Source organism: Lissotriton vulgaris, chromosome 7 (assembly GCF_964263255.1).
Source record: "Lissotriton vulgaris chromosome 7, aLisVul1.2, whole genome shotgun sequence".
Lineage (NCBI taxonomy): Eukaryota > Metazoa > Chordata > Amphibia > Caudata > Salamandridae > Lissotriton > Lissotriton vulgaris.
In genome coordinates, this window is record NC_141695.1 from 701580210 (window position 1) to 701603882 (window position 23673).

The following is a 23673-nucleotide window of genomic DNA, read 5'->3' on the forward strand; positions in this document are numbered from 1 at the left end:
CGAGGGGTTAGTATTCCAATTTGTATGACACCTTACTCGACATGTTTTGATAAAGCGATACCAAAGTTGGCAAATAACCGCGAGGATTATAATGCACTTAAGAGTATATGGTACGCGTTATCAGTCAGTCAGTCAGTCAAACATCTTTATTTCGGTTAGTTAAAACCATAAAAGCAATACAAAAAACCATACAACATACAAGAATAAAATTACAATTAAACAAATATACGCTTGATTGCAGTTCCTATATACAAAAAAGTTTAAAAACATTAGATACAGAGGATAGATACTAGATAACCTAGAATCAATAGGGCAACAATTCCCAATATACTTGACCCATTTCCCCAAGACTTTTTTAACGAGATATCAGTTTTGGGGATTATTTGTATGGGAAAGTTTTGTTTTATTTAGACGAGCTGCAGCAACCAAAAAACTAGCTACAGCATATGTGACCTGCACAGAGTTAAGCATTTGTAGATGTAAAAGTGCAGGCCGTACCTGAACAAAATTTAGTTCTTTCAAAATTGGAAACAAGAATTTTTTACGGGCCACCAAATAATGTTCGCAAAACATCACTAAGTGAAGCGTGTCCTGTGTAGAAAAGCTATCACAGGTACAGGGTGGGATATTTTCTGGAGTCCCCCACTTTGTATAGGTTCCAAGCACCAGATGAATGAGGTTAAACCTAAACCTTAATAAAAGAAAACGATGGTACGGTTTGGTTACAAGCTTCAAATACGGTTCCATAGCTGAGGTGGTAGAAAGCCGGTATATTGACCTCACCAATGGTTTACCCAGTTCAACCTCTTCCCTTTCTAACTCCAACATATTTCGGAAATTCGACTTGACCCACCCTACATCCTCTTTCATGAGGCCCTGTGGTGCAGAATACATGTCCGGGCGCCCTAGCCTCGCGCATGCCGCTCTAACATACGCCAGCCAGGGTATACTGTCCGCTTTATCCAGGGCCAGGTACGCGTTATCATGGAACAGCTATTAGGACTTGGTTCCGCAAGCTGCAGACGTGCTCAGCTCATGCCAGAGCACCATCTCGCATAATTCCAAGCACTCTGCCTTCAGGATTGCTAAGGCCTGCCATAGGAGTGACTGATAGGAATACATGTGTCCATTTTAAGGTTAGATATTGGGATACTATATCTAAAGCAAAGGGTGATTACACCACCTTGCCCCAGCTGTCGTGCTGCCAGTTGTGTCAGATTTGGATGGCCAGCCAGGGGTGGCATAATACATGCTGCAGCCCCTGGTAGGCCCTGGGTACACCTATGCCCTGGATACCTAAGGTATACGGTACAGGGACTGATAAGGTGGCCCAGTACCAATTGGTAAATGCACCTAAGGTACATGTGTGTCAATTTAGAGAGAGAACAGCTAGGTTGTGGGTCTGATTAGCAGGCCCACAGCCAGGGAAAGTCGTAAACCAGTGAAGCAAAAAGCAAAAATCTGGGGTGATCATAGGATTGCAGACCCTACTCTCCTACAGTATGTTGGCCAGGGCTACCTCCAGCCTGTGGTATTCTGTGGAGTCTCTTCTGTCTCGGGTCTTCCATGAAGGGGTCCGCGCTGATCTGCGGCACTATGTGTTGGATGGCCGGGAGTTGGCTGCGTTTATTCTCTGTTCAGCCTTGGATGTTGATGATGCTCTCGGCTGCGCTATGGCAAGTTCAGTGCTCTCCGCCACCATGCTTGGTTGTGGGATGCTGTTTTTTCCAGAGAATATTAGGTATGTCTGGTTGACTTGCCTTTTGATGGGGTTCTTTTGTTTAACATCCATGCAGACTCCGCCATTCAACAGCTCCTTGCGAGGCTCCGTCCTACTCCCCCTCCGAAAGCTTTGGCTTGTTCGTCCTTAGGGGCTTTATGGGAGGTGTTTATTCCACCTTTTTCTTTGGGCATAGTTTTTCGGTTGGCCTGTCTGTGTGTTCTGTGTGGTTTGAAGTGCTATCGGGGTCCTTGGGTTGGCTCCTCTGTGCTGTTGGCTGCTTGTACAGCCTTTTGGCTTTTGTGGTGTGTTTTTTTTGGCTGATAAGCCGTCTGTGGTTCTACCCTTATACAGTCTGTGGATATACCCTTATGTCCTCTGTGTAGGAGAGTGGGGTCTGCAATCCTATGGTCACCCCCGATTTTTGCTTTTTGTTTCACTGGTTTACGACTTTCCCTGGCTGTGGGCCTGCTAATCAGACCCACAGCCTAGCTGTTCTCTCTCTAAATTGACAAGCATGTACCTTAGGTGCATTTACCAAATGGTACTGGGCCACCTTATCAGTCCTTGTACAGTATACCTTAGGTATCCAGGGCATAGGTGTACCCAGGGCCTTCCCGGGGCTGAAGCATGTATTATGCCACCCCTAGCTGGCCATCTAAACAGACACAACTGGCTGCACGACAGCTGGGGCAAGGTGGTGTAATGACCCTTTGCTTTAGATATAGTATCCCTATATCTAACCCTAAAATGGACACATGTATTCCTATCAGTCACTCCTAAGGCAGAGTGCTTGGAATTATGTGGGATGGTGCTCTGGCATGAGCTAAGCCCGTTTGCAGCTTGCGGAACCAAGTCCTAATAGCTGTTCCATGATAACGCTATACCATATACTCTTAAGTGCATTATGAACCTCGCGGTCAAATGCTAACTTTGGTATAGCATTATCAAAACATGTCGAGTAAGGTGTCATACGAATTGGAATACTACCCCCTCGCCAATTCTGGCGACGGGGGTGGCATTCCACCCTTCTAGAGGGACACGACATGTATGTAACTGTGAACCCCGGTTAAAGTTAACTCGAGCCTCAGCATCACAAATGGATGCTGCCACCACAGACACAAGTCTGACCTCCTGCTGCTGGGAGTCCTTCCAGCGAGGAAGGCTCGGACAAAGGGTTTCCTGCCTTGGGAGGTGCTAGCACCACCCCAGACAGGATTTTGTGTATTAGGTAGGACAGGGCTGAAAGGAATGAGACATGCCTGGGGCACACAAGGTGTCCCTGTGCATATGCCGGTCTAAACCAGTTCCTGGGGCACTCCAGCCCCAGAGCTGCGCAAGGCCGGACAAAGGAAAGGGGGTGTAACCACCCCCCTTCCTGGTACCACCCAGAGGAGGGACCTAGTCGTAGTGCACTCCCCTTTAGCGGAATAAAGGTAGGAGCTGATCCCATTCCAAATTAGATTATCCTGATCAACTTCACAAGAAGAAACTCTGGACCTCGACGTTCTGCTCCACAGAAGACCGAAGGAATCTCCCTTGTGGGCATGGAGTGTCCACCCTGCATCTGCAGGCACCATCAGCGTACCGCGACTTCCCTTTGTTGTCTTCCTGCAAAGGATCCAGACTTCAGAGCCCGACGAGACCCGGATTCCCAGACCTCTCCGACCTCTACCTACAACTCCAGCGCAGCTGAGACCCGTGGGTGCGACGAGACACGTGGGACCGGCCATCTTGAAAGAAGCAGCATTTCGCCCCAGCACGACTCCTGAGGTATCCTCATCCAAGTGCTCTGGGGACTGAGAAGCCCCGAGCTGCTCCTGCACCGAAGATCAGCCCTCCAGCATCCACGAGATCTGCGTGGGGCCCTTCTGCTTGCCTGCTGCTCGACGCGTTGTCTGGTCACTTGCCGGCTGACTAGTTCTCTCCTAGACGACGAACACCGACAACTTTGCTGCTGGTCTGGTTGCTCCAGACTGGCCCTTGCTCCCTTCCAAAAGAGGAGCACCCCGGACCCTCCTGGTCCACTCCAGACGCCGTTTCCACTCACCGCGTGGGTTGCCTTTACCAAGGCCTGTTGAACCCGAATCCGGCGACGACACCGCCGACAGTGAGAGCCTGCGTGGGACAGCTCGTGCCTCCATCCTTGTCGTCGAAGACACCGCCTGGTCCACGTGGCTGCTGAGACAAGCGTCCACCTTCACCTGATCGCGACAACGACATCTGGTTCCACTCCGGTCACTGGCTAGTGACTTTGAACATTGTCCCCTCTGCTTTCAGGTTCTTTTCTTCACCAATCCACCCTTGGATTGCACCGGACATCTTCCTCCTGGTCGCCTGCAGCATCTTTCTTCAAGGCTCCATAGACTTCAACGCGGAAACCCGACACGACTTCGCACCTATGCACCTGCGCCTGTGGGTGAGGTAACACGAGTATTTTGGTGCTCGGGGGTAGCTTGACTATCCTAGTGTCCAGTTCCATTGTCGTTTCAGTCCTAACTAGTCAGGAACGTCCGTACTCACCTTTTCTTTAAACTGTACTGTCCATAGACGCTTGTACGCATCTCGTGTGTGAGTTCACACTCTGCACACGCGCTCCGTGGGCTTCCTATTACCTACCTCAAGTTAGTATAGCGTGGTCCCAGCGATCCTATAACCTCTGGACAGCTCCATTCCTTTAATTGACTTTCACATTCCACTTACTTAGTATATGGTTTGTCGTGCCCCTAGGGCACCATTGTAATTTGTGCAACTTAAACTTATTTTTCCTAAGAGTTTGTCATGTGCTTAGCCCTCTGACCTCATAAAGAGTTCAGAGGTGTATGTTAGTTAATAAATAACTGTTTATTTTCATAACAACCTGTGTGGTGTCCTTTTCATTTGGTATTCAAAGGTTATATGTGGTAAAACAGCTGGCTTCACATGCCATAAAGAGTTTAGCCTAAAGACTGCTTTTGTCCACGCTACTAGGATAGCTGGTCTATAAGGTTGACTTACAACCAATCACCAAAAGGGTTGTTTGGACTGATACAAGGTGATCACTAGAACTAGTGAGCATAATATATCAGGCCAACTTCTCACACTCTGCTGCTGGGTTTTCCTTAAGAGGTGTTTCCATGTTGTGTTTGGGACGCGTCATACCCTTAGTGGGGTACTTATAGCTACTGTGTAGCTCTGTCTTGAGCTGTCTTGAGGGTGTGGACACCTTTTCGGGTTTCTCTCCTTTCCTGACGTCACTGTATACTGCTTATGCGGTCTCTTTAGTCTTAGCACAGTTTGCGCTGCTCCAGGTTCTGTCCTCTCAGTATCCGCTAAATTGCCAGACCGGCTTTGGCATGCCGTCTATGGCATTGTGCCGTGGTGTTTTCACCTTCTTGTTCGACTTTACGGCCTGGTCCTCTGCCTTGTGTTCCAGGGTGGCTAGAATACTCCTAGTCTTCTTCTGTGTTTTGGTAGACAGTCTTGGTTCCGTCCTATATGTTTCTCCTCTTTCTCTTCTGGCTGGTCCAACTTCTTCTTGTGGGTTGGGTGGTGTCTCTGGAACGGTCCTTCTCTGGGCTTGTTCTGGTGTTCCCTGGCCTCTGCCTTCGCCATGCGCTTGGCTTCTTCTGGTCACACTGCTTCATGGTGTTTGCCAGCTGCCGGCTGCACACGCTTGGCTGTTATGGTCTGCCTCTGTGGGCCTTTGCGTGTGCCCTTGTACTCCTGCCACTTGTTCTGCTGGAGCTTTGAGCGACTGCCTTTCTTATCACGCCTACAATTTCTGGCTGTGGGGCCATTTTGGCCTTGCCTGCTGCTTCAGGGCTGATGCATGTTCGGCTGTCCCCTTCGCTGGGTATGTGTGTGTGTCCTCCTGCGGGGGCTCTGCCTCCGGTTCCTCCTCTTCTCCTTGGAGTTTGGGATGGTTCTTCTTCCTTGGTACTCCTCTGGCGCTGTCTTTCCCTCTGGGGTTTTCTGACGAATGTCCCTTGTATCTCGAATAGGCTTGGGGTATCCTGGCTGTCCCTTCGCCTTGTTCTTGCTTCCTTCTGCTTGGTGGGGGCTGGGCAGCCCTTCCTATCCCCATGACACATCTCCTGTTGGGACCATGTGTTTCTTCCAAGCTGGGGAGATGTCCTCGCAGGCCCTCCTCCCCTCTGGGTATGGCTAGGATATCTATTGTACGTTAAGAAATCTGCGGCTAGTAGTCTCTATCAGATGTACAAGTTAGTTATCTTCGGTAACGGTTTATCTGGTAGAGACGGTTCTAGCCGCAGATTCCTTCACGACCCTCCCTTCCTCCCTGTTCTGCGAGGACCTTCAGCTTGGATTTCGGCACTCGCCTCCCTCTGGGTGGCTCGTCTTATACGAGTGTCTTCTTCACTTCCTCCCTAACGGGATACTTAGTTCTTTTTAATTGTTCCACCCCTTCCTTGCTGGTGCAAGGTCGTTTGGTTCATGTGTACTTCTGCATCCCTACAGCCTGGTTTTCTTCCAGTGTAGGGGCCTACTTTTACTCTTCTTCCCTTTAAATTGCTTCAGGTTTCTGATTCCTCTGCAGTCCTCTGAGTTGGGGTTTATTGGCTTTGGTTCCTTCCAGGGGATACGACACTCCTTGATGGTGTTGTCTTGGGGTAATTTGCCGTTACTTATCTGGTCCGGGTGTGTTTCCCTTCACTGTTGTGGACTGTGATTGCAGACTCTTTCATCTGCTATGATGTATGCCACATGTTTTTTCCTCCCTCCAGGGAGGATGTCACCTTACCTTTGCGATGTTGCTCCTCAGAGTGGTGCTCTGCTCTTTCACTGCTATGGCTTTCTGTGCCTTAGAGCCTGGCACTTTTTCGACTGGTGCTGTTTCTCACCTTTCGTTCCTCCTCTTTCTGTTTTATCTGCTTTTTCTCACACTGTTCCCATATTCTCCACCGTTTTGTTTGTGATGGCTACTTGTTGTGGCGCGTAAAACTTATCAGAAGAAAACTGACATCAGCGTGCTGGGGGTTTGGTTTATGTGACCTGGTTGACTTCACACCTGCGGACGACATCAGAGCGGAGTCGTGTGGTACCGCCCCCGGCGTGCTGAGATGCTGTGGGAAAGAAAGTTTTCCGTATCCAGTCTCACGCCTGGGGGTAATTCTATGTTACGGAATCTGCGGCTAGAACCGTCTCTTTCAGATACACTGTTACCGAAGGTAAGTAACTTGTACATCAGGTAACTAGTGATAGCAAGGGACTTGCATATCACAGTTGTTTACCTTCCAGGTATCGAGAATGTTGAGACAGACGTGATTATCAGGCTTTCTCAAGAAAACCATGTTTGGATTCTCAATGACAAAGTTTTGCAAGGTGTATTTCATGTTTGGGGCTTTCCTCAGTTAGACCTATTCACAGACACAGAAAGAAAAAAAATACTCACACTGCGCCTCACGGTACTATCAACCATGGTTGAGAAAGAATGCCTTTTGGATAGTCTAGTATGGGACGGTTGTATTGATTTCATTGATCGTAATAGTGCTTATCAAACTGTACCACTGTAAAGCCAGAAGGATCATCCGATCTCAGTGGAAATACCAGAGTTAGCTTACAGACCTTCGACACCTGTACACACAGGAGGCTGCTGTGCACACTAGATTTTCCTTTTGGGATTCCAGATTCTGAATCCATCCTACAAATTGTTTAACTTGGCAGCCTAGATCCTGAACTCCTACTGTATGGTCATTTGAATGTGGCACAGAACTGTATAGGCTTTCCGAAGAAGCAAAGCATCCTATACTTCTACCAGAACATTGTATAATTTCAAATGGAAAAGGGTCTGTATCTGGTGTAGCTAAAACAACCATGGCCCATCCACAAGCCTAGAAGAAGAAATACCCCTCTAGCTTCTATATCTATGTAGTGAGATCTGGGTTGAACTTTTCCTCATTCAAGGTGCACCTTGTAGCTGGTAATGTTCTTAGGATATCTACTTCACAAATCTTTCTTCACGGTAACGGAAGTAAGATTTCTTAGTGGTTGTAAGAAAAGTGTACCAAGTCTCCGTCTCTACCTAGGAAGCTGCACAACATCCTGTGTAAGTTCATAGGTCTACCCTTTGAGCCTCTAATTAAGGCTTTTCTAGGACATTTGACTTTGAAAGCTGCTTTTCTGGTGGCTATAACTTTAGGTTATAGGGCCAGTCAAATGCAGTTCTTATGCATTTAGGAACCATGCGCCATGTTACACAAGAATAAAGTGGTGTTAAGCCCTCATGCCAGTTTTCTAGCCAAGGTGGTTTCAGATTTCCATGTCTATCAGAGCATTTCTTTGTCAATTTTCTTTCCAAATCCATAATCACCATTTAATTGGAAAGGATGCAATCCAGGATATAACTTTCTTAAAGAAATGTCTTAATTTGTCAGTTTATTGTCTTTTAATCACTTTACTCTCACTTGTAGCCCAGGGAGTGGGGGATGGGATTGTTTTTGTCCTCAAAGCCAGTGTATTTGTTGGTAGGACAGCACAAACTATACTCTAGTGCTATCTAAAATTTGCATTGTTGTTTTTTGAGCACCTTTTCCCTGGAATGTTTTTTTCTGTTAGCTGCTTGTTTTTCTCTTTATCAGAAGAGAATGTTGAAGTTCTGTTTGAAATGTGTTACAATTCTGTTAAAAACTCAAGATGTTTGGCAGCCTTAATATTTAATTGTAAGTAATCAGTTCAGAACAGGTCTAACCACTACAAAACTGTCTATCTCTAGGTGGATAGTTTCTTGTATCTTACTATTTTGCAAACAAAAACCTATGCTAAGCAGGGTTAATTAGTCAACTCTACTAGGGGCACAGTCTCTAGGTAAGCAGTTCTTTTGAGAAATATACCAATATTGGACCTCTGCAAAGCTACCACTTAGAAATCTGTCTATACGTTTACAAGACACTATTATCTTAAGTTGGACTCTAGGTAGAATACCCAGATAGGCCAGGCTTCCATCAGGAATGTTTTTGGTTGATGATGTGGTGCTTTTTTCATTCATTCCTGTGCCTTTGTTATGTAGGACGACCTTTTATGTCAGAGCTTCTAACTAATGATGAGGATCCTTTGGAGGAGCAGAAAAAGTTACATACTGGAAATCCTACTTGACATCCAAGGGATGCCTTATCAAAGTCAACAGGAACCCTCCCACCTCCTCGGGCTCATGAAAGGAAAATGTCTGTGTCCTAGACCCAGGATTCTCTTATTACTGTTAAAAATGAACTGACTTAACTATCACTGGATGGGCACGATAGGACACTGGAGGATGGCCTTTCCTTAAGCGCGCAGTTTTTCAGCTTGCATCTATTACCGCTTTTCTTTTAACATTGCCCTGCTTTCCCTTGGTTTTCCTTTAAACAAAAATGGTGCGTAAAATGTTTGTAATCACTTTTCATTAAATAGGTGACTATTTGGATGCAATTGACTCCTGTTTATAAATTAAAATAAAAGATTTAGCAAATGTTGAGCTTTTATTAGTCTTCCAAGATATATCCTATCATGTAAAGTGTGTATTGCTAGAAAAAGTGTAGCACACACACACACTCTCTCTCCCTCCCCCCCCCCTCTCTCTCTCTCTCTCTCTCTCCTCCCCTCTCTCTCTCTCTCCCCCCTCTCTCTCTCTCCCCCCCTCTCTCTCCCCCCCTCTCTCTCTCCCCCTCTCTCTCTCTCTCTCTCTCTCTCTCTCTCTCTCCCCCTCTCTCCAAAGATAATTCTATGCTTATAACTTTAATGAGAATTCTCTTAGATGAGCACTAGGATTGAAGGAAATAAACTGTTCATTCTCTGTTTTCTGAAAGGTTGACTGCTGCTAAAGCCCTAGAATTCAGATGTGTGTCCTTGAGCAGCCTTGGAAAATAAGTAACCTTACATTATCTGATAAAGGGAAATTTGCAAAGAAATTGAAACCTTTTTTGAATTGGTTTCACATGATACCCATATTTTAGATCCTCGTACAGCTTTGTGATGAGTAAGGTAGTGCCATGTTACTGGAGATGTGCAGGTCCCACTAAGTCACATTTTCGTCTTGTGGGCAAGGGATGATGTGTAGTTTTTCTAATCTTTTTAATTGAATAGCACATCATATTTTGCTACATAATATATGACACCTAATTTGATGGCTTAACAATTTTTGGAGGAAAAAAGAATGTTATCGAATTGTGGCTAGTAGAAGTATGTATGCAACATGAAAAAGGCCAATAGTTCCAGTATATCATTGCCTTGTTAATATGTTTTCTGAATGTGTAAATTAAATTACCAGTTAAAAATCTTTTAGTCGGAAACAATCCTGTTTTTGTGACCTTATTATGTTATGCTTAATGTAAGAAATAAAAAGGAATCTTCTCAACATTTCATTGGTTACTGCCAATTTCAGAAAGAAGTGTGCATATCTTTACTGAATCTCAAAGATGTTTTCAGTCATTGCTAATTTACTTTATTTTTCCTCTGATTTTAGTTCAGCCAAATCCTTCAGTGCTTATTGGCAATCCTATCCGGGCATTTACTCCTCCCCTTGGACCTCACCCAAACTTGGGAAAATCTCCGAGCCCTGTACAAAGGATAGACCCACACACTGGGACCAGTTATCTTTATGTACCTACTGTTTATGGAGGAAACATGGTCATGCCTGTGCCTTTTTCTGTATGTATTCCTTTACATTTTGTTTTTAATGTGTTTTGAGTCATAGTGGAATATATGGAGTGCTGGGAAAACTTAAATTATGTTCACATGCTTATTTACCATAATATATTTTTTCCAGACTGTAGGTAATAAGTAGGGTATTTTTTATGAAAATGAAATGTTGCTGGACTAATATTAGCCATATAAAAAAAGAGAAATTACAATTCTTAAGCTAGTAGGACAAAACATACCATGTTTACTGCCCATAAAGCAGCACATATATAATAATCACTGTTCCTTTATTGTACTTGCACTCAAAAGTTTAAAAGATTATTATCACTGATAGACCTTAACACTTTTAATACAATTCCACACATTTATATTGTGCCCATTTTTCTAAATATCTAGTCTTCAAAAGTACTTTGTTTTACTTATCATTAATTGTTAACTAATACATTTTGTTGAAGATGTTGTACTCCGTTGTCACTCCACAACAAAAAAAAATAGAAAAAGCTTTGAGAATCTAATATACCGAACCCAGTTAAAATGCTATAACAATATTGATTTCGTACTCTGAATCACTGATGAAGTAACAATAACAATCAACAGAGAGGACGTACTCTGTGAAGTAATTCTATGGTGAAGGGAGAAGCTTGAATAATTTTTAACTTTTTAGTCATGTTTCAGAATGAGTGGTTGGTGTTGTACTGTAAGATATGGTGGAGATCTGCTATAAGCAAGCCACTGTCATACTAGAAGTGAGAAATAAAAATATTGCACTCATACTGAAGACCCACAACTCCCCTGCCCAACTTGGCAAAGTAGTGCAGCCGAAAGACTAGGTAATATGTCCTTTGGCTGTACTTTGGCTAGCTGCTAAGAATAGCTCAAATGGTTTACCTTGAAGGATGTTCTGAGGAATGCAGTTTTCAACCTAAAAAAAAAGGTCCAGATCTAAATAAAAATAAAGTTCCAATCTTATTTGACTAGATACTGCAAATGTTTGAAGGTCAAAATAGGGAAGTCTGAGTCTTGTCTTTATGCCTGGAAGAAGTTGTGGACCTCTTGTTTAGTCAAGTGGGAGCTGATCACATGTTATGTGATTATGGTTCCAAAGCCTCTAATCCACTTATTGAGTGCCTATTGTTGAAGAAGACCTGCTATTGTGAAAGCATTCAGGTGATGGAAGGTATTCCAAGAGACTTATACTTGGTCCTTGGATTACAACTGTGAGGTACCCTTGGGTAGTTCTCTCAATAGCGATTGTAGCAAAAAGTACTGCCCATTTTCAGGCTCTGAATCCTATGTGAAATGTTATACTGAGCAGTATTTAAAAAATACATCGGTGCAGTAGTCTTATAACGTATGTACCTCATTGTTAGGACCGACATGCAGCCGATGAGGTACAAAGATTTAGAATTGAACACCCTTCAGAAGCGATGTTCCTCAGACTTTCTATGTCACGCCATGTTAGGAAATCTTCAAACAAAGCTCTGCTGGTTTTAGACTTACTTTATTTTGAAAACATTTAATTGGAAAAGATGCAATCCAGGAAGTAACTGTCTTAAAACAAAGTCTTAATTTTTCAGATCTGATAGAGACAATTAGCCACAGATACCTTAACTTAGATATCCCCAGGCATCGGACTGGATCCGGATTTTTTTTTACAGCAGCACCTCTGCGCGCCTTGGGACCCTGCCACATGACCCTGCCCTGACGTTGTACACGTACGTGACGTCAGCGAGGTCGTATAAGTCCCTCCCGGCGCACTGACGTCAGTTTCCTTCTTTTCCGCATGCAATGCGGATCCGGAGAGTGGTTCCTCTGGCCTGTTTACAAGCCTCCTTTTCGACGCTTCGCGTCAAGAACCGTGTGCGATGCCTTTGGGCTTTAAAACATGTAATTCCTGTTTGCAGCAGATGTCTGCGATGGACCCGCATCTTATTTGTATGTGGTGTCTGGGCGAGCACCATGACTCCACAGACTGCCAAGCCTGCCAACACCTGAAGCCGAAGTCTCGGGGGGAGCGCCGTATGAAGCTTCTCTCGCCATGGCTCAACCTCCTCATCGCCGACAGGTCCCGCTACTGTCCAATTCCTACGTTAATCGCCATCTGTGGTCTGTTGCCGTCGTTTGTCACTTGGTCGAGGCGCTTGTCGACCTACCTTTCTTCTGTTGTCAGGGGCACTGGGTACCGGAGCATTCCAGACGTGCGCTCCCAACAGTTGCCCCCCCCCCCCTTTTTCCACCCTTTCCGGGCATGGTGGCGACTCGGGCCCAAATGGCGGCATATGCCGTGGCTTTGCAGGCCTCCCCTTGGGTCCTCTCCCGTTCCTGGGGCGTCCTCGGGCCTCTGCTTCTTGTGGGATCCCTGACGGACTCGCAGGCGGGTTTGCCCCAGCGCCAATTGAGCCTTTGCCCCCCAAGAACGTCGGAGATGTGGTGTCGTTGGGCACCCCTCTACGGTCCACACAAAGTCATCAGGACGCGGCCCAGCTGGGTCCCCCTCTACGACCCACGGCGCCTCTGCCACGCCGCATAGCCCTGCTGGGCTTCCTGTGGTGTCGCAGGTGGTTGCTGGTGCTCATAGCCTTGCCTTGCGCACAACTCGGCCTTCCAGGCAGATCCGTAGCCGGGGGAGGCGCCTCCCCAGCTCTGCCTCCGTTACTTTCTCAGGAGTCGGAGCCTGTCCTGGTTGAGGCACTGGTGCCGGAGGCTTGCCTTCCCGGCTGCGGCACCTTCTCTCTCTTCGGAAGGGGAGCTTGTTTTAGTTTCGGTGCCAGATGGCGCAGACTCTATGCCTGTTGCAACCCAGTCGGCGACTGATGAGGCACGATCAGCGCCGGCACTTTTTGGCGCTGTGTCGACTCCGGGTGTGGACATTTGTCTAGAAACCTCTAGAGATAGTTTTGTGCCGCCTGAGGTATTTTTGCCAGTGCCCCCCTTGGAATTTGTGGAGCCTCCTCAAGAGCTCCCAGATCCAGCAGGCTCTTCGCCTCCCCAGGAGCCCCATCAGGATCCTCATTCTTCAATGGGGCTCCTTTTCGTGGGGCATTAGTTGCACCCTCAGTGTCTTGGGCGGGTCAGCTTACAACCCTCCCCCACTGATGAGCTGTTGTCCCCTCCCCGCAGGGCTACCAAAGCTAGTGCGACTTTTTTGAGAGTGGTCTCATTGGCCACTCGCATTTTAAATTTGCAACTCCCTTCTGCCCCCTTGTCTGTGGACCCCTTGCTTGAGGCCCTTCACCGTGGGTCAGGGAATGTGGAGCCGCTTCTACCCTTTGAGGCTTCCCTTTATGATGCCCTTTTGGGTACCCGGGTTCGGCCTGCTTTAGTTGAACCGGTGGCTCGTTCAGTTTTGGACCGACAGCGTCCAGCTCCATATGATCCTGTTTGTCTTTTTTGTGGAACCCTGGTGTGCAGGGGTTTGTGTTGCAGACTGCCTTTCCTTCTCTGCCCCCACTAACGCTTCCTCCCTCTTAGGAGTTCAGATTTCTTGAGACAGGGGATCGGAACATCTTTGCATCCACTAGTGCAGCCCTCCGGTCCTTAAGTAGAGTGTGTGTTTTGGCTCGGGCTACCTCTGCCCTGTGGGACTCTGCCGAGTCTTTGCTTTCTGCCACCTCTGAAGGTGCTCGCGTTGAACTCCTTCACCTCCTCTGGGATGGCCGCCACCTTGCCGAATTCACAATCCGCTCAGCCCTAAATACTGCGGATTCTTTGTGCCGAGCTATGGCGGGTTCTGTTGCCTTAAGGCGTCACGCTTGATTGCGAGATAGCGTCTTCCCTAAAAATGTCCGGGAGCGACTGGTTGACACCCTTTAATGGGGTTTTGCTGTTTGATGCTCACACCGAATCGGCGGTTCACCGGCTCCTTGCGGGCTTTCTTCCTCCCACTTAGGTCTTCTTAGGCCTGTATTCCGTTGTGGTACTTTTTCATTTTGCATCCTTTAGATGCGCTTTATTTTTAACATGGACAGTGAGCCTTATGTCTACTTTTTCTGTTGTCAAGGGTGATTACCCTTTTATTGGCATCCCTTGGATGCGTTTTGCGTGGAGCTGACTGTTTGCCTGCTGTGGCCGTGTTCCACAGGTTGCTGTGTCTGGTCCTCTTACTGTGGCATTGAGCCGGTGGTTCCCCTCTGTAATTTCATACGGCTCGGAACTCATGTTCACGGGTTCGGTTCGTTACTGCGCTCTTTTGGCTTGGCATTATTGCCCTAAGAGGTGTTCCGTTGCTTGGGGTGTGCATACTCCATGTGGGGTACTTATATGCTATTATATAGCTCTGCTTATCTCACCTGGGCCTGGAGACCCTGTGGGCTTCATGCGTCGCTTGGTGGACCGTTGTACGGTGTTCTATGTTTTTCCCTGGTGCCATCTTCTATCTGAAAGAGACACGTTAGTGATAGATTCCTTACCTTAGAATATCCCCAGGCGTCAGACTGGATCCGGAAAGTTTTGCTTAGCAGTACCCTTGCGCGTCGGTAGGCGTCGTCTGCGGCTCCGCGTCCGTCGTGGGCGCCGTGATGACGTTGTCGGAGTACTTAGACGCCGCCTCCGCGTGCTGACGTCAGTTCTCCTTTTTTCCGCGCCAGCCAGGGCAGATCTGGAAAGAGCAGTACTCTAGTCAATTTTTGACTAAGTTTTTTGAGATCTTTATGATCCTTTTCGAAGTCTTTACGACTCCGACGGTGCCGTTAGGGATGCCCGGATTCAAGAATTGCGAGGAGTGCGACCGTACCATGTCGGTTACGGATCCCCACCGCCAGTGCTTGATATGTTTGGGCGTCGACCATGACGACGAGGCCTGCCCCGACTGTCGGGCCCTTTCGAGGAAGGCCAGGCGGGAGCGGTCCCGCAGGCGACTCGAAATCCGCCAGTCGGCCCTGCGCCGTGTGAGGTCCCGGTCCCACGGGAGGTCGAGGGACAGGTTGCGGGGACGGAGCCGTCACAGCTCCGGGAGTCGGCGCCACTCCTCCGGGTCCAAGTCGTCAGGTAAGAAGCATAAGAAGTCGAAGAGACATCATCGCTCTTCCGACTCCCCCCCCGACGCTCGCGCGATGCGGCCGGGGGTTCGGGTGACACCGCCCACGCGGCTCCTCGGGAGTCGCGGGCGCCGCGTCCGGCCCCATACCCCCCGGTCCCTGGGCTGAACGCGACGCCGGAGGAGATCGAGCGTTTCCTCATGGCCATGAGGTCCCTTTCTTCTCCGACGGGTTCCACGGCGCCTTCGGGCCCAGTGAACCCGTCTGGGGGCCCTAGTGGGTCGAGGGCTACGACCTCGACGCCGTCGGGTGCTTCGGCCTCGACGCCGCCGGCGCCGCAGGGCCCGGCGCCGCAGGGCCCCACGATCCCGACGCCGCCAGTGCCCGCGGGCACGGCGCCGCAGGATGCAGCGGCCCCGGCGTCGTCGGTGCCTCCGGGCCCGGCGCCGCAGGATGCCGCTGGACCCTCGTCGGGCGATGGACCGTCCACGGTGGACCTTACGACCCCCCCGGGGTCGGTCCGTATGGTGTCCCCTCTGGCGTCGTCCTCGGGCGGCGCCGGCCCCGATGCCTCCTCTCACTGGGTTCCGACGTCGGGACGACGTCTACCCACGCCGCTCTCGACGCGGTGCGGAGAATTTCAATTCTATGAACCCACCTCATTTGCTTATGACCCTGAATTTCCAGGAGATGGGGGAAGAGGAGGATTGGGAGGGGTCTGAGGACCCTCTGACAAGGGAATGTCAGTCTTCCATGGACTGGACAGGAGACCTTGGGGAGGCCAGTGGCCTGGACACCTCTCCAGACACTGGATTCGTCTCTCCTCCTACCGTGGCTTCGGAGGAGGGCGCTACTTATAGTGTGGTGCTGATGAGGGCTGCTAAGGCCCTGGGCCTTGAGCTCCCCATCGCGGCCGTGAAGACTAATCTCCTCACTGAGGTCCTTATGCCGCAGTCATACTCCGTGGAGTCTCTGCTGCCGTTTAATGAGGCCTTGACAGACGTTCTTATGGGCACTTGGTCCAGGCCCGCTACAGGTTCGCCTGTAGATAGGAACGTGGCCAGACGCCACCGCCCGGCCCCGGGCGACCCATGTTTCCTGTCCACCCACCCCACCCCCGAGAGTCTGGTTATCCAGGCCTCTAACTCCCAGACCGCCTTCCCGATGGCTCCTCCCGATCGGGAATCCAAGAGGTACGAGGCCTATGGCAAAAAGGTGTTCTCGTCCCTTAGCTTGGGACTGCGGTCTTCCAACACTGCATGCCTCTTGGGCCGTTACATCCACTCCCTGTGGGAAACGGTGGCGGAAGTGCTGCCAGAGTGTCCGTTGGAGGTACGGGCCAAACTCGGCCAAGCCCTACTGGAGGGCCGGGACGCAGCGAAGTATAACATCAGGTGCGGATTGGATACTACTGACTCGCTGGGCAGAGCGATGGCTACGACGGTGGCGATACAACGCCACGCCTGGCTGAGATCCGCCAACTTCTCGGCAGACGTCCAAAACACACTCATGGACATGCCGTTCGATGGCCGTCGCCTCTTTGGCGACAAGGCAGACCACGAGCTCGAGCGCTTTAAGGACTCCAGGGCTACGGCCAAGTCCTTGGGCCTCTCGGCCCCGTGCCAGCAAATGGGTGCCTTTCGTCCCTTTCGTGGCCAAGGAAGGGGCGCCCCCACACGTGCCGCCAGCCAATCGCCGCAAACTGTCGTCCAGTGCGGCGGCGGCCGTGGAAACCGCTTTGGAGGTGGTCGGGGAAACAGGCGGAGCCAGTCCACACCTACCCCCGCAGCATCCGCCTCTAAACCCTCCTAGTCCGTGCTTTTCGGCCCATGTGACGCCAGTGGGAGGCAGGGTTCGCCATCACCACTCTCACTGGCGCGCAGTCACTTCGGACAGGTGGGTGCTGCAGATCGTCCGAAGGGGCTACTCCCTCCCCTTCGAGACGACTCCTCAAGTGATGCCACCGCAACACCACCGCGTATCGGGGGATCACTTGCGGCTCCTGCAGGAGGAAGTTTCGGCCCTCTTGGCCAAGGGGGCCATCGAGCGCGTTCCTGGGCCAGGAGTAGGACGTGGGTGCTACTCCCACTACTTTCTGGTACCCAAGAAGGGCAAAGGGGGCCTACGCCCTATCTTGAACCTGAGGAACGTCAACGGCTTCCTCCGGAAGGAGAAGTTCAAAATGCTGACACTGGCTCAGGTCTTGACTGCCCTAGACCCAGGAGACTGGATGGTAGCGTTGGACTTGCAGGATGCGTATTTCCACATCCCCGTCCTGCCGGCCCACCGGCGTTACCTGCGGTTCACGGTTGGCCTCGAGCACTTTCAGTTTACCGTGCTCCCCTTCGGCCTTACCAGCGCCCCACAGGTGTTCACGAAGGTGATGGCGGTGGTCGCAGCTCACCTGCGCAGGTTAGGGGTTTCAGTCTTCCCCTACCTAGACGACTGGTTGTTGAAGGCGGGCTCGCCCCAGGCAGTCGTCCACCACCTCCAGACTACGGCGGATCTCCTGCACAGGCTGGGATTTTCCATCAATGTGCCGAAGTCACACCTGTGCCCCTCTCAGAAGCTCCTTTTCATCGGAGCGGTTCTCGACTCGGCGCAGTTTCGGGTTTACCCGTCCGAACAGCGAGTCCGGGATATACAGGCCCTGATTCCGATGTTCAGGCCGTTATCCCGGGTTTCGGTCAGGTTGACGCTGCGGCTTCTGGGGCTGATGGCCTCCTGCATCCTTCTGGTGCATCACGCTCGGTGGAGGATGCGGGCTCTGCAGTGGGACCTGAAGTTTCAGTGGGCCCAGCACCGGGGCAACCTTTCCGACCATGTCCTGATCTCGGAGGGCACTGCAAGACAGCTGCAGTGGTGGCTCACGGACCGCGATTGGGTCAACGGCAGATCCCTCTCCCTTCCCCAACCGGAGCACGTAGTTGTGACGGACGCGTCCCTCCAGGGCTGGGGTGGCCACTTGGGAGAGGCGGAGATCAGAGGACTCTGGTCTCCGGCGGAGTCCCGGCTCCATATCAATCTGTTGGAGCTGCGGGCGATTCGTCTGGCACTGAAAGCATTCCTCCCGTCTGTCCGAGAGAGTGCAGTGCAGGTGTTCACGGACAACACCACCGCCATGTGGTACTGCAACAAACAGGGCGGTGTGGGGTCGTGGACCCTATGCCAGGAGGCTCTGCGCCTCTGGCAATGGCTGGAACATCAGGGCGTGACTCTGATGGTTCAACACCTGGCAGGTTCTCTGAACGCCAGGGCGGACGAACTCAGCCGTCGGTGCTCGATGGATCACGAATGGCGTCTGAACTCGGACGTGGCGCAAGGCCTCTTTCTGCGTTGGGGAGAGCCTTGGTTAGATCTATTCGCCACCGAAGAGAACGCGCAATGTCATCGGTTCTGCGCGTTGGAATTTCCAAGGCGGCACTCGCTCGGAGACGCTTTTCGTCGCGAGTGGAGCTGCAGTCTGTTGTACGCCTTTCCGCCTATACCTCTTCTGCCCAGAGTGCTGAAGAAGATCAAGCGCGACCGGGCACAAGTCATCCTTGTGGCTCCGGACTGGGCACGAAGGTACTGGTATCCCGAGCTACTCAGTATGTCAGTCGATCCCCCGGTTCGTCTGCCTCTTCAGGAGGACCTTCTGTCGCAGCAGCAGGGGACGGTCCTCCACCCGAACCTGTCCAGTCTCCACCTCCATGCATGGAGATTGAGCGGCGACAGTTGAGGCCATTTGACTTGCCTCCTGAAGTTTGCAACATCATTCTGGCAGCCATGCGTCCCTCCACAAAGTCGGTATACGCCTGCAGGTGGAACAGATTTGTGGCATGGTGCACAGCAAAGGCTGTGGATCCCCTCAATGCCCCTCTTTTTGAGGTTCTCCTCTTTCTTCTCTCTCTTGCCCAGCAGGGCTCTGCTCTGGGCACTGTCAAGAGCTATCTTTCAGCTCTTTCAGCCTTTCTGAGGCTCCTGACCAACCTTCTTTGTTCAAATCCCCTATCGTTAATCGATTCCTGAAGGGCATCACTCATACCTTTCCTCCTGTTCCCTTCGTGATGCCTCAGTGGGATTTGAACCTGGTTCTTACGTTCCTGATGTGCGCTCCCTTTGAGCCACTTCACAACTGTTCTCTTCGCCTTCTTTCCTTGAAGACTGCCTTCCTGGTAGCCATCACCTCTGCCAGGAGAGTGAGTGAGCTCCGGGCTCTATCTTGTAAGCCTCCCTTCATTTGAGTCCATCCGGACAAGGTTGTGTTACGGACAAGGCCCTCCTTCCTTCCCAAGGTAGTCACGGACTTCCACATTGGGCAATCCATCACGTTGCCCACCTTCTTTCCGCCTCCGCACCCCTCGAGAGAGAGAGGAGGAGAGGCTCCACCGTCTGGACCCAAAACGTGCGCTCTCATTCTATCTGAATCGCACACAACAGTTCCGGGTGGATGATCAACTCTTTGTGGGATATGCGGGCGCTAAGAAAGGGAAAGCGGTGCACAAGCGGACCATCTCCCGGTGGATTAATTTGTACATCCAAGCGTGTAACTCCTTGGCTAAGAAGGAACCCCCTGTTGGGCTGAGGGCTCACTCCACTCGAGCCACGGCCACTACAACTGCCTTGGGCCGAGGTGTGCCCTTGCAGTACATTTGCCAGGCGGCTACGTGGGCCTCGCTGCACACGTTTGCTAGACACTATTGCCTGGACAGTCAAGTCCGGAGGGACGGCTACTTTGGCCGTTCCGTCCTCCAGGACTTTCTGGTGTGATTATTGGTTCGCAGACCCACCACCACGGGGATGGTATTGCTGGGGTATCTATTCTAAGGTAAGGAATCTATCACTAACGTGTCTCTTTCAGATGCACAAGTTACTACTTGTGTAAAGATATATCTGTAAGAGACATTAGTTAGTGATCGATTCCTTACCGACCCACCCATCCTCCCCGTTCTGCGAACCGATATCTAGGGTTAAGGTCATCCCCTTTCAGGGCCCTAGTTTCTTGGCACCAGTGTTGGGTTTTGTCATGGCTCTGCACTTCTGGCGCGGAAAAGCTGTGGCTAAAAACTGACGTCAGCACGCGGAGGCGGCATCTAAGTACTCCGACGACGTCATCACGGCGCCCACGACGCCGAAGACGGACGCGGAGCCGCAAACGACGCCTACCGACGCGCAAGGGTACTGCTACGCAAAAGTTTCCGGATCCAGTCTGACGCCTGGGGATATTCTAAGGTAAGGAATCTATCACTAACTAATGTCTCTTACAGATATATCGTTACACAAGTAGTAACTTGTGAATCTGTGAAAACAGTAGTTCGTATTAGATTCCTCACCGCCCCACCCATCCTCCCCGTTCTGCGAACCGATATCTAGTGTTAAGGCCATCCCCCTTTCAGTGCCCTAGTTTCATGGCACCAGTGTTGGTTTTTATCATGGCTCTGCGTTTCTGGCGCGGAAAAGCTGTGTATAAGAACTGACGTCAGCGCTCGAGGGCGGCGTCTAAGTACTCCGGCGACGTCATCCCTGCGCCAACGACGACCGACGCAGAGCCGTAGACGACGCCTACCGACGCGCAGGGGTACTGCTACGCAAAAATTTCCGGATCCAGACTGACACTTGGGGATATTCTAAGATAAGGAATCTAATACTAACTACTGTTTCTTATAGATATATCGTTACTGAAGGTAAGTAACTTGTGCATTAGTCCATGTCCTGAGTACAGCCTTTGAGTCTCAGGTGGAGCAGGTACATAATCTATATAGAACTGTTGTCCCATGCTGTATGGGATGACATTTTAACATTACAAACAGTTACCCGCATTGCCCAGTAACGCCTGTAGCACATACATTCGCCCCATAGGCGTTGTGTGATTCGCACATTTCTTCAGGCACGAATGTAAGTTAACAAGCGCTATATAAAGGTAACTACCAGTGCCACACAATACAACTGCGAGTATTTTCTTTTACTGCCTGCCTTCGACCCAAGTGTCCGCGTCTGCTCCGCCCTACTGTGCTGTATGTAACACACATACCCGCACAGGGCGTGACAACTGGGGAAAGTTAGCACTTTCCAGGAGCTGCTCGCACGAGACAACTACCTGAGGCACCTGTACCGCAGATGAATACCCTGTGCTGGTTCAGTCCACTCACTGCCTGCACTGACTACAGTGGCGGCGAAGGGTACAACACCAGGGAGGGCAGTAGCAAAAGACGGCCACAATTGGGGTGCAGTGGAGATGTTACACTCTTTAGACCCCGACAGTAGGTGTGTGCATTTGAAAGTCAGGTGTTTATCGATGGAACTTTGCGACGAAGTGACCCGTGAGCCAAATCTATAGAAGATGCTACCATGTTACTGGCAGGGTGGCTTGGAGCAGGCGCCTTGAAGCATCCCTTAGAGTGCATTAGGTTTCTCATTTAGCGAGTTTAAGCTATTGGTATTGTAAATGACAATGCTTTTTATTTTTGGTTTCAAAAACATAAATAAAACGCATTGCTTAGGGTCTAGCTCTTGCCTTTGGGCTCTTGGCACCGGCTCCTTTAGTCTTCCTTCTAAAGGCTAGTCTGTTAGGCTCTGGTTGCATCTCTTCAGGTTCTTTTCGAGCTTGGGTCGGTGTACTCATCATGTGCAACTAAGCGGAGAGTGGTCCTTCTTCCTCTCTCGCTTTCTTTGCTATTGTATATGGTTCATGCCGTTCTACCTGTCATTTTTATACGGGTATGGGGTAGCGCCACTCTGGTAATTTTAGGACGTCTACCATCCCGTTATTTCTGCTCATTCGATCTGCTTGGGTTGCTGTCTGGCTGTTCCGCCACAGTCTCCCCCCTTTATCCGTCACTCTGTTGCCGTATCGGATGCTTGGTGCTTTCTATTGTTCTTTCGCAGACCCACCTCCCCTTTGAGGTATGGCTGTAGTATCTATTCTAAGTTAAGGAATCTGCGGCTTGATGTCTCTATCAGATGTACGAGTTTCTTACCTTTGGTACCGATGTATCTGGTAGAGACGTTGTCTAGCCGCAGATTCCTTTACGCCCACCCAGCCTCCCTGTTCTGTGAGGACCTTACCGAGTGGTGTTCTCCACTGGCCTCTTCAGTTGCTATTGGGTTATCTCTCATGGGAGTTCAGTTTGTTGCACCCCTTTGAGTGTTTCCATATGCAGTTAACGTCTGCTGAGGGGCTTCTTTCTTGTAATACTGTGCCTTTTGTTCACGAGGAGAATCATTTTCCTCTCCAGTTACCTTCCCTTCCTTCGGACTTCTCTATTGACTCGGGGTCCTGGTCTCCTCTTGTACGTCCTCTTTGGGGGTTGGTTGTCCTCTGTTTTCAACCTCCGTTCTTATAGGGAAAGTGCCAGTCTTTTCATACCTTCCTACGGTGGACTGTTGTCTATTTCGGTCTGTTGAGATGTTCTTTCCTTGTTGCACTCTGGGAAGGGTCTTCGCTTAGCTTGCGTGGCTCTTTCTCACAGCTTTTACTTATATGTAGGCAGTGTCTAATTCTGTCTTCTATGATGGTGTCTTACACCATCCTCCTTCTTTGTTAATGGATTTTTTATCCCTCTCACACTGTTCCCATACTTTCATAGTTTTTTGTTAGTGGCTCTGCGTTGTGCAGCGGAAAAGTTTCTCTGAAGAAAACTAACGTCAGCGCGCCGGGAGGTTCGTATATGACCTCGCAGATGTCACGTACGTGGAAGACGTCAGGGCGGGGTCGTCTGGCGCCGTCCCCCTGCGCGCAGAGGTGCTGCTACAAAACATTTTCGGATCCAGTCAATGGGGATATTCTAAGTTAAGGAATCTGCGGCTATACAGCGTCTCTACCAGATTCATCGTTACCGAAGGTAAGTAACTCGCACTTCTATTGTCTGGGATCACTTTACTTCGACTTGTAGCCCAAAGAGTGGGGGATGGGATTATTTTTGTCCTTGAAGCCAGTGTCTTCGTTGGTAAGCCAGCACAAACTATACTCTAGTGCTATCTACAATTTGCATTGTTGTTTTTTTAGCACTTTTTCCCTGGAATGTTTTTTTTTCTGTTAGCTGTTTTTTTTCTCTTGAAATTGATTACAGAACTTACTTAAATATATTCACTAGAAGCTAAGTCAGTTGTGCAATTTAGGAACAGAAACAGGCTAACCCAAGCACCTGGAATTGAAATTATAAACCCCTTCCCAAAATGATTGGCATCTACAGAGACATCTAAGGTAGTTCTCCCATTTCTGTGTAAACAAACTAAGATTACGACCTTGCTGATCGGTTTGTCAGAGTGCCCCTTGGTTGATGAGCACTTTGGTTAAACACTCCTTGGATTCGAAATCTATTACAAAGCACTCCGGTTGACAGGCTCCCTGGTTGATAAACAAATGGTCGTGGTCTTAGA

At 49.8% G+C, this 23673-nt stretch overlaps 1 protein-coding gene across 2 annotated transcripts in view; it reads left to right on the forward strand.

Moving 5' to 3' along the window:
• HELZ (helicase with zinc finger) overlaps positions 1-23673 on the forward strand; it is a 1742088-nt gene that overhangs the window by 1358269 nt on the left and 360146 nt on the right. For both annotated transcript variants that reach the window (XM_086930935.1, XM_086930936.1), the window contains exon 25: positions 10161-10345. In XM_086930935.1, coding sequence (XP_086787061.1) covers positions 10161-10345 — 185 coding nt within the window. The remainder of the gene's footprint in view (positions 1-10160; positions 10346-23673) is intronic.